General features: G+C 37.9%; 1 protein-coding gene across 1 annotated transcript in view; it reads left to right on the top strand.

The window, feature by feature from the left end:
• The first annotated feature begins 3,080 nt into the window (after positions 1-3,080).
• C8A (complement component 8, alpha polypeptide) overlaps positions 3,081-12,064 on the top strand; it is a 64,808-nt gene continuing 55,824 nt past the window's right edge. Inside the window, exon 1 of the mRNA XM_012639494.1 lies at positions 3,081-3,278. Coding sequence (XP_012494948.1) covers positions 3,202-3,278 — 77 coding nt within the window. The 5' untranslated portion in view covers positions 3,081-3,201. The remainder of the gene's footprint in view (positions 3,279-12,064) is intronic.

Here is a 12,064-nt window from a genome sequence, read left to right as displayed (position 1 = left end):
TTAGAACACTGGGCTGAAAGCAGATGGGTGCCCCACCCCCATCTCAGCATGTGTGTATGTACACACGCACACACACACACATACACACACACACTCGTAGAGGCGTGGAACAATCCCATTTGACTTAGCTTCTCTCTTTTTATTTCATCTTGTGATGATCTCTTCATCCACTTTATTTCACTTTCTTTGTCCCCTGGAAATTGTATTTGTTCACTGCTAGGGCATAATGGACTGAGAACTGGGCATGGAGCTAGAAGGTCCAGCTTTAGTCCTGATATGTCGCTTAGTAGTTACGTGACCAAACCAAAAAGATCTCAAAATTTGCAGTTGGACAGATTATAAATCCATCACTCTGAGACTCACCAGCTGTGTGGTTGCAGGCAAATTTCTTAACCACTCAGAATCTCAACATCCTCATCTTCCAAACTGCATTAGCATTACTGGCCTTGCAAGATTGCTCTGAAGATTAAATAGACGAGTAAAGGGTCAGGCCCAGGACCTGGAACTCTATATATCGCAGTTCCTTTTTCCGCCTTAATCACTGTCTCTCTGACTCTCAGGTTTCTCTTCAGGATAATGATGTTTATCTCACAAGATTACTTTGAGGATTAAATGAGAAAATATATCTGAAAGTATTGTGAAATACTAACCTATTTTTAATTGACTCATTTGCTTATTCACTCAATCAACAGATATTTCTTATTAAGGATGTAGGGTTAAGTGATATTAGTGACTACAAAGAAGGATCTGACACAGAACTTATCCTAAAGAAACATTCACTCTCCAGATGTACCCTGCTCCCCTAGAAAAACGTAATATGAGGCAACAATGGAAAGCGTTGCTAGCATGTTTATGAGTTTTAGATAAAGGAGATACCTTTCAAGTGAGCCATCAGCCAAAGATCCGTGAGAGATCCGATATTTGCGAAGATACTTGGCAGGAAGGGAGGAGAGAATGGATAAGTTCGGGTGGATGTTCCAGAGTGAGCAAAGTCACAGTAGTGGCAAAGGGTGAGGAAGGTATAAGGAACCTGGACTATATACTGTGGGGACAATTGGAGGGTCACGGTTGACAAGGTTGCAAAGAGGAGTTGAGACCCATTTATGAAAAAATTTGGACTTTTAATTTTATAAACGATGGGGGAGCCATTGAAGCTCTCTGAGCAGGAGAGTGATGTTGACTGGGCCGGTTTTCTCGAAGATGAATCTAGCAGTGACCTAGAGGGAGGTTTGTAGTAGGAGAAAGGGAGGCCACTAGGGGCAGTTGCGAGAGCTTCAGCGAGAGATGAGCCCTGAAATGGATCAAAGACAGTGAGGATGAAGATGGGAAGCTTGGAAGGAAAGTATTACAGAGGAATATGGTAGAAATTAAGTGACTGTGCTGGGGAGAGGGGTGGGAGAGCTGATAAAGGTTAAAGTGCAGTCCTGACTGCCACTCAGTTCTTGGGCGAGGAGAAAAGGCATCGGAGAAAAGGCATCAGAGAAATTTTAAGAAAGAGCTCATTTAGGAAGGAAGACATTATGGCTTATACGTAAAAATCAGAAGAAAATTAATTTACCGGGCATTCAGGGGTCAGGGGAAGGCAGACCAGCCTTTTTGTGGGGCAGTGTTTCCCAAGCTAGGTACCACTGACATTTCGAGCCAGGTGACTCTTTGTCGTGGGGGCTGTCCTGGACATCGTAGGATGTCGAGCAGCACCCTGGCCTCTACCCACTAGGTGCAAGTAGCACAACCTCCAAGTTGTGATAACCATAAATGTCTCTGTTGGTCAAAGAGGTGGTTCCCCTGTGTGCTGCCCTGAGCAGGCCCAAGGGTGTCCAGATATAACACCCCTGCGACCCTCCACGTCTTCAGTAAAGCTTTATGAAATGCCTGTCATGACTGGATGAACTCTGGGAAAAGGAGAAAGAGTGGCTTTCCACATGGGTTAGAAGTAGGGTAGAACCGAGGCCAAGGGAACCCAGGAGTCAAACTGGAGAGAGGTAGGAGGAAGAGAGATATGAAAATGAGAGGCTTGAGGGCCCTTCCAGGACCCAGAATTGATATTCACGTCTGTCAAGTTTTATCCAAATCTCTGAGGAAAGGAAGGTGTTCATGATAACAGCTGGGTGCCTTTTCAAAATCTCCACATTTAAGTCAGGTACACATTTCTCAAGCATACAAGTTATTTGTTAAATTTTCACCTACCTTTGAGATTAATAATGATACTACTGGACAATCCTGCTAATGAGAGAATCTAAATGTCCCCAAGGACAGTGATCCAGCTGCACATCCTTGGGCAAGTTAGTTAACTTCTCTGGGCTCCATTTCTTTAACTGCAAAATCAAGTTAATAGTTTCCACCTCATAGATTTCTTATGAGGATTAAATAACACATATGAAATGCCTGCCACATAGTAGTTGTTCAATTATTGTCTACCTACCTACCTACCTACCTACCTATCAGCCCATCTCTATTTATTTAATTTAATTTATGTCTGGAAGAGCAAGAGATTGTATGTAGGTATAGCATCCTCAGTGCAGATGTGTGGCTGTTATTGACATTATAACTCTGGAGAATGCTTCTGAAGACATCTATTTAAGACATCTGCTCCCCTCAAGACACAGATATGCTGGATCTTAATGATACCCAATGTCTGTATGAAAAGTGGAAAGGTCCATTGAATTACATATATTTTCTAAGCTCCAGATGTTTGCCAATGTATAGTAGATCCTCCATGTAACTATTAGCATTTCCTACATTTTCTGGCTGCTTTATGTCTCAGCTGATATACCAGCATCAGGCTTGTTACAGTCTTGCAAAACAGATCGATCTGACCTCAGAAGTTCCAGGAGCCACTCAAAAAGAACAGGAATTCTGGAACTGCATCTTGGCTTGGTTTTTGTCTCCATCTGAAAATAAGATCCCTTTGCTAAGCTGGTATTGGTTAAATATCATCCTTTCCTTAACCAGATGAATATTATTTTTTAAAAAGTCTAAAGGGCAGTGGTCTTTGGTGTCTGGGCCACTTTTAGGGTATTTGGCTAATCAATATCCTGGTTACTATTTAAACACATTTGAATGGAAATTGGGTAAGTACTGTTAGTTTCAACCACTAGATAGCTCTTACAGGTCCCAGCCTGTAGACATCTTTTACTTCAATCCCCTGAATAGAGAGTTGTATTCCTTCAAGGCAATATAGTGTGGTGGTTTCTGGATGAAATGTTTGCTGTTGCTTTCTTCATCTTGTCTTTGATGACTTGTCAGCCTGGGGTAGCTGCACAGGAGAAAGTGAACCAGTAAGTGGGCCATATGTCTCTGCAAAATCTGCACATAGAAATCACCTGCTGGGGAACTGAGACACTTTTATGTTTGCACTGGGCTGTGTTAGGATGGAATGCAACCTCTTTTTATGTTATTACTAATCCGGCGAAGGAGGATGGGAAAGTGAAGAGACCATGCACTTGGAGTCAGATTGGTCCATGTGTAAATCACAGCTCTAATATTAATACTTAGAAGCTGGGTAATCTGGAGAAAATCACTTAATCTCTTTGATCCTCAGTTTCCCTAGCTGTCAAATGAGAATAATAGTGCCTCTTCTATACGAATACTAGTAGTAGAGAATAATAGTGCCTCTTCTACATTAGTAGATGAAATAAGATCCTGGATATAAAATGTACTTAGCTTACAATAGGCACTTAATAAATGATAGCTCTCTCGAATAATGTTGGACAGTTAACTTAACCTCTACCTCCTTTTCTGTAAAAGAATCATAAGAATACCTGTCTCATAGTGTGTGGGGAGGATAAAATTACATAATGTATGCAAAATCATTTTAGGAAAAGCAAAGGATCGTAGAGATGCTGGGTTATTTCATTCTAAAAATGAGCTTACCTCTGGCTATGGGATAATAGAGGGAGGTGATATTTTCATATGTACATTGCATTCAATTTCCTTGAAATTTCCAACCTGGCTTCATGTTTTAACACCATAATATCGAGTATTTTGTGGTGCTTAAACAGCCCCTTATTTCACCTTTAGGAGAGCTTTAAAGCAGTCAGTCCCTGTCTCCCAAACATTAAAGATTTCAAATAGAGTTATTTTATTCAAATTCTCGTTAGATGATACAATTTTGAATCATTAGTGCTTTTAAATGTTAGAGCAAGAGAGATTGTTTTTCTTGTTTCAAGTAACAGTTCAGAAGGGGGAAAAGCATTTTAATAAGCAGTTAATTTGTAACTTGTATTTAAAGCAAATACAATTTTTGAAAAATCAGAAAATTCATCTCTAATAATTAGAAGATAAAGGCAAGAGAACTGAGGAAATCTCTGCTGAGATACTCTTAATTATAAAAGCTTATCATTATAATCCTTTTTGAAAATGAACAAAGAGTCCTGATGTTTGATGAACTTATCAAACAAGACAGACCAGTGAAGAGGCAAATTTCAAGTCAAGGCAAAAGAGAACCAATTAAATACTTTACAAAGTGATGAAGTAGGAAATCACGAGGTCTTTGTGTCTAATGCCAGGGTGTCTGACACTGGCTTGGAAACTGAAAAACTACATGGTGAACTGACTTTGCTGGGTTCAAATTCTGGCTCTGGCATTTACTAGCTGTGTGATCTCAGGCAAGTTATTTGACTTTTCTGACTTCATTTTCCTCACTCGTAAAATGGGAGGAAAATAAGAGCAAGAAGTAAGTACATGAAAAATACCTAGAACAATGCATAATCCCTGGTAAGCATGCAGTGAAAGCTGACGTCAATGGTGTTATGTGATTATTACTGTTAATTTTTGGTATTCCTATTCTCTCTGATGGTTGACAATAATCAGACAGATTTATAACATGCCGATTGGCATAAATCTTCCAAATTAGTCAGGAATTTTAATTTTCTCCTTCTTCTCCTTTTTTTTTTTTTTTTTTTTAGTGATAGTACTCTTTTTTTTTTCCCAAAATAAAATCTCACATAAATCCTAACATTGAAATCAGATGATATATATTTACATTTTTAATGGTACACATTTATTAGCTCATGTCTAACAGTTGCTTATTATAAAGTCTTAATAGAAAAGTGAGTTGTTTGAGAAAATTGTTTTAAAACAATGATGGAAGAAAGTTAAAATCTTTAGCCTCAAAATCAATGAATTTCTATATTTTATACACATAGTACCTTTCAGTATGTGTGTTGCTTAGAAGTTTTAAAAATTAGCAACGCTTTTAATTTCTCAGTATTTGTTTTATGACTAAGAGTATGGTCTACTCCGTGAGTATTCCACGTGCACTCAAAAATGTGTATTCTTCTGTTGCTCACGGCTCACGTTTTCATCTTCTTGTTCTATCAATTACTGAGGGAGGATATTGCAATCTCCAACTATATTTGTGGATTTGCCTATTTCTCTTTTCATTTCTATCAGTTTTTGCTCCATGTATTTTGAAACTGTTATTAACACACACACACACACACACACACACACACACACACACACAAACATATTGGATTGTTCCATCTTCTTGACGATTTGCTCCCTTACATTATGAAAGGCTTTCGTTATCCCTGGCAATTGTCCCTGTTCCATGGCTATTTTGTCTATTATCAATATAGTTATTTTTGCTTTCTTATGATTTATGTTTGTAATGGCAAATATTTTTCTAATATTTTAACTTACATGACTATATTTTGAAGTATTCTTCATGTAGAGACATACATAGCTGAGTCTTGCTTTATCTAGTCTAACCACTTGTCTTTAATCATAGTAATTAGAACACTTACACCAAATGTAACTATTGATATACTTGGGTTTGAGTCTACCATTTTGCTATTTGTTTTCCATTTTTTCCGTGTCTTCTTTGTTTCAATTTTCTCCATTTTTGGGCCATCTTTTAGGTTAAATATTTTTCTAATTCCAAATTGGTGTATTGGCTATGCTACTTTATTTAATTTTTTTGGTTGTTATCTCAAGAGTTACAACATAGATCATTAATCAAGTAAATTCTGATATCATTTTTATTATACCTGAATAACTCCTTTTGACATTTCTTGTAGTGCAGGTCTTTTGGGCAATAAATTCTTCTTTATTTGTGGTCTAAAAAAAGTCTTTACTTTGTCTTTATTTTGAAAGATCTCTGAGCTGAATATGAAATTCTAAGCGAATGATTTCGTCCTCTTCCCTCCCCAAGTCACTTTAAAAATGTCATTCCATTATCTTCTGGCTTGCATAGTGTCTGAGAGGAGAAATCTATTTTGTTCCTCTTTACTTATGTCTTTTTATTTGACACCTTTTAAGATCTTCTCTTTGTCTTTTTCAGCAGTTTCATTATGATATGCCTTGGTATAGCTCTGTAGGTTTACAGTTTTCATCAAATTTGGATTTTTTTGTCATTATTAATTCAAATATGTTTTTTGGCCCACACTGTCTCACCTTTCCTTCTGACAGTCCAATTACAGAGATGCTAGACTGTTTGATATGGTCCCACAGGTCACTGAGGCCCTGTCCTTCTTTGTTATTGGTAGTCTTTTTTCTCTCTTTGTTTCATTTTGGTTAGCTTCTACCACCATATCTTCAAGTTTATTAATCTTTTCTTCTGCAGTGTTTAATTTGCTGTTAAGCCTATCCAATTTTTCATTTCAGTTATTATAATTTTCAACTTCAAAAATTTCATTTAGTATTTTTTAATATCTTCCACTTCCCTCCTCATTATGTTTCTAATTCTCCTTAAATAATTGAGTATATTTACAATAACTCATTTGAAGTATTAGTTTGCTACTTCCATCATTTCTATTTCACAGGTCTTTGAAATTAGAAAGGACTTAACATCTAGTTTAAGCTACTCGTGTTACAGAGAAAGAAACTGAGCCCTAGAGAGGGAAGGGGAGTATTGAATAACAACAAGACCACTCTGCTAGGCATTTTACAACTCTTGGTCAATTTAATTCTCATGACAGCCTTCTAATTATCCCCCCCACTTAGGGGCCTGAGAGAAACAAAGTGATTTGGTATGTTCCAAGTCATCCAGCTACCTGGTGGCACACTCAGGCCTTCTAATTCTCAGATTCATGTTATCACTGCTATGACTACTACCCCCCACCCACCAAAAAACAAAACTCTTCAAAAATAAGCATCCATCTTACAAGCAAGACAAATATTTAATTTGGAGTTAAGATATCCAAAGATTTTCATAAAATTTTCAACCCAATATTTCCACTGATGGAAAACAGAATTCTTTAGGGGAATTGAAGAAATGAGAACAGGGACCCCAAACATAGAGGACAACTATCTAAGCATCTAAAGGATTTTCATATTTTTTAAACAGGCCATATAGGCAGTAGACCCTAAAGAACTTTCAGCCATGATTTTCCTTTTGATTTTTTTGCCTTTATGGTCATCAGAGTATGTTTACCAAAGTACCTTGGGCCAGGGCCATGTGAATATCTTCAATAGTTGTTCAGATGATTGAAAATCAGTATGTATTCAGGCAACATGAATTTTTAATTATATAAAAAATTGCAGTAGTAGACATGACTCAAAAGTGAGTCATGGCCATATGAAGATTTTTATTCAGAATAACTAATCTTTAACTACACTTCATGTGACATTGGGTCTGGGCTATGAGTGTGATTAACCTGAGTTTAAGTCCTGGCAACACAACTTGGTGACTATAGAATTTGGGCCAGTTACTTAAACTCTCTTAGTTTCAGTTTTTTTATCTATAAAATGGGATAATCCATATTTCATAGAGTTCTTGGCAGGAGTCAGGAGTTAAGAAAGTTTGCATAAAGTACTTAGCACAGAAGATACATGGCAAACCTTTAAAGAATTATTTTTATGACTATTTCCCTTTTGTCAGAAATCCTTCAGAGTACATCTTAGAATGCTAAAAAGATGTATAGACTTTGGAGTCAAACAGCCTTGGCTTGAATCCTGGTTTTGCCACTTACTACTTATATAACCTTAAGAAAATTATTTCACTTCCTTATGAATCTATTTTACCTGCCTGTAAAATGGGTATGATAATTCCTACCCTAGAGCGTTTCTTGTGAAATTTTAATGAGATAATACAAGATTAAATGAGAGAATATATTAACACAAAAGTTTGGTTATCGAGTTCCCACTATACACTAGGTATTGTGCTCAGCTCTAGGGTATGATGGTGAGCAATATGGTCATGATCTCTGCCTTCCAGAACCTGCAGTCTGGGTGTAGGAATAAAGTGTTGGAAGCTCTATGTTTACAGCACTATGTTTGCATAGGGCAAGCAGGTCAAGGAAAGCTATGTGGAGAAAATAAACCCAAGTGGAAAGGTTTAGCCAGATGAAGGAAGTATGATTAGCACCCTGTGGGAAGGAAATAGCATTATGCAAATACCGTAGAAGAAATGAATACTTTTAGCACATGCTAAAAGTTCTGTATGGAATTCTATGTGTATCTGGTATAGGTAGATACTTTTTTGCATTCATTCATTCATTTATTCAATAAATAAATATTCCAGGTATGCTAGGTGCTAGGTAATGACCTAAACAGATAATATCTCTATACTCATGGAATTTACAGTGTAGTGATGGAGTTAGTCAGTAAATATGCAAACAAAAATTTCATTAAAAATTGTGGTAAACACTATGAAGGAAACAAATGGGGCCCTTTGATACAGGATATCAGAGAATCTAAAGTTAGGCTGGTGGGGAGGGTTCTCTGTGGAAGTGGCAGCTAAACTGAGAGGTGAAGGATAGTAGGGAGAAGCCGGGTCAAGAACAAGGGAAAGGAGAGTGATCACATGTGCTAAGACCCTGTGGTGGGAAGTGGCTTGTCATGGTCAGGATGACATGTTTAAGATGACATGTTTAGGATGTCATGTTGAGGATGACATGAAGGATGGGAGCAGCATGAAAGCCGGGAATTGTGCCATGAGTGGATGTCAAAAAGGAGGACAGAGGCCAGATCCCGGAGGATCTTGGCACCGTGATGAGGAATTTGGATTTTATTCTATGTGTGGTAAACACAGAAAACATAAGAAAAATCCCTTATAAATGAATGATATTATCTGATTTCTCATTTTTAAAAAATCATCCTGGTTGCTGTGCAGAGAATAAATTGGAGAAAGGTGAAGTGAAAGGTCTTGGACAACAGGAAGTCATAGCAAGGAGATGAGTTGGTTAAAGGAGAAAATTAAGCATTTAGATGTAGAGCCATTAAGTTCACCATGCCCAAGAGGCAACCAGTAGAGATATAAAATGAGGCCATTGGATAACCAAAACAGGATTTCAGAGGAGTGGTCTAGGTCAAAGGTCTAAATTTAGGAGGCATTAGCACAGATGCTATATGAAGCCAAGGACATGAATCTTACTTCCTCAAGGATCAGAAAAGCAGAAAGAGAAAAGAAGCCAGATAAGACTGTATCCTAAGGAATTCTAGATCTTAGAAGTGAAGTCAAAGAGAACTGGCCAGAGGTAGGAAGAGAGCAAGGAAATACGCTGAAAAGTCCAAAAGACGAGTTTTCATGAAGGAAAAAGTGGTTAACAGAGGGTGTCTTAGTCCATTTTATGTTGCTTTAAAGGAATACCTGAGGCAGGGTAGTGTATAAAGAAAAGAGGTTTATTTGGCTCATGGTTCTGCAGGCTGTGCAAGAAGCATGGCATCAGCATCTGCTTGGCTCCTGGTGAGGACTTTTCTTTTTAATTGACATATCCACTCTTACTGTGTTTTATCCATCACCTACTACTATATGCCAGGCACTGTTCTAGGCATGGGGAGATAACGGGGAATGAGAAAGACAAAGTCCTTGTTCTCAGCTTTTGTAGAGCTTCTTTTCTAGAAGAGAAGTTTATGTGATCATTTTATATAGTTTAAGTTCTAGAAGGAAAATAAATTAATGCTTACGCACTGTTGATGGGAATGTAAATTAGCACAACCTCTATGGAAAACAGTATGGAGATTTCTGAAAGCACTTAAAGCAGATCTACCATTTAATCTAGCAATCCCACTACTGGGTATCTACCCAAAGGAAAAGAAGTTATTACATCAAAAAGATACCTGCATTCATATGTTTATTGCAACACAGTTCACAATTGCAAAGATATGGAATCAATCTATGTGCTCATCAACCAATGAGTGGATAAAGAAAATGTGGTATATACATATGACATGGAGTACTACTCAGCCATACAAAAGAATGAAATAATGGCTTTCGCAGCAACTCGAATGGAACTGGAGGCCATTGTCCTAAGTGAAGTAACTCAGGAATGGAAAACCAAATACCGCATGTTCTCACCTATAAGTGGAGCTAAGCCATGTGTATGCATGGTCATACTGAGTGACTTAATGGACATTGGAGACTCAGAATGGGGATGGTAGGATGGGTTGAGAGATGAAAAATTACCTACTGGGTACAATGTACACTATTTGAGTGATGGGTATGCTAAAAGCACAGGCTTCACCACTAATTCAGTCACGTAACAAAAAACCACGTGTGCCCCTAAATCTATTGAAATTTAAAAACAGGAAAAGAAATTAGGGAATGTCCTGGTGAGGGCTTTTGTACTGTGTCAAAACTTGGCAGAGAAGTTCAAAGGGGAAGTGGGTGCATTCGTAAAGGGACCAAACAAGAGCACAAAACTCACTTTAGAACAACCCACTTCACAGACATTAGTCCATTCCCAAGAGAACTAATCCTTCTAGCCAGAACTAGAACTCACTCATTAACCTGAGAACAGCACCAGGCCTTTCATGAGGGATCCGCCCCATGACCCAAAACCCCTCCCACTAGGCTCAGCACCAACTCACTGGGGATCAAAGTTTGACATGAGTTTCAGTGGGGACAAACCAACTGTATCCCAACCACAGCACAGAATAAGCAAGACAAAACCAGGAAGTTTTCTATGGGATTTAGCAACATGGAGATTGCTAAAGACTCAGAACTTTAACATGGAATTTAAAATACCTCCATTTTATGATATAATTTTCACATAACTGAATGGGACTGGCTCAAGATTAGTAATCAGTGACAATTGGATTTGAATATAAGCTGAGTCAGTTTATTAGGATGACCCTCCAGCAATGATCAGAGTTAAGCTTTCTGACCTTCTGGCCTAAGATTTGTACCTTATTAATTATTATTTTTTTCTTTCTAAATTGCTGAAGTGGCCACATTCTGGCATCCAGCACTTGACTTATAGGTTGCTTATTCAACTCTAGGTCTTAGGCCCTTTGACCAATATGCCAATCTATTTTAAAAGGCAGTTGGGAAACATCTCATTCGTCCACAGCCCCATACAGAATACGCTCAATACATTTTTGATGAAGATGGAGAGGTTTGATGCGCATGTATGGAGTTGAGAAGGTTGGAGAGAAGAAGCTAACATGTGTGCCAGGTTTGTGCTCAGGTCTTTACGTGATCTCACTCCATTTTCAAAATAGTCTCACAAGCTAGTTTCCTTGTTTATCAGCTATAAGAAAATTAAAGTTCAGAGAGTGATTGAAACTGGATTCAAATGCACATTTGGTGGACTCTAAGCCTCTTTCTGTTACATCAGTGTTTCTTCAACTGTGTTGCATAGTCTGACAAATAGACGTTGCATGAAAAAAATAAATGACCTGTGACTCCAAAAAGAAATTTGGGAAATGCTGGGTGAAGCAAATTAAAATGTAGAAATTCTCAGAGCCTTTAATATGTTATCGGGCATCTTAAATCTCCAAGAATGATACGTTGTATGCAGTTCATTCAAATGGATTTGCCCGCGGAACTTTTCTTTTCTCCCTTCCCTACCCCTGGTGCATTTCTCAGGAACTAGTACTCTGTAGGGTACACTTTGAGAAACTCAGCAATAGTACTATATTGATGTGTGCTCATTCTATAGATGAAAAAACTAAAAGTTGTATAGCTAAAGTAACTTGCTCATAGTAGCACAGCAAGTTAGGGACAAACTAAAGACTAGAATAAAAACTCCTGAATTCCTAGAGGAGGGGATGGGTAAATTCACTTCTAATGCATACAATGCACACTGTCTGGGTGATGGACATACTTATAACTTTGACTCAAACTGTACAAAAGCAATTCATGTAACCAAAATGTTTGTACCCCCATAATATTCTG

This window comes from Propithecus coquereli, unplaced genomic scaffold, assembly GCF_000956105.1.
Source record: "Propithecus coquereli isolate 6110/MARCELLA unplaced genomic scaffold, Pcoq_1.0 Scaffold14, whole genome shotgun sequence".
NCBI lineage: Eukaryota > Metazoa > Chordata > Mammalia > Primates > Indriidae > Propithecus > Propithecus coquereli.
Note: the sequence above shows the minus strand (reverse complement) of the source record. Positions and strands in the feature narration are given on the sequence as shown.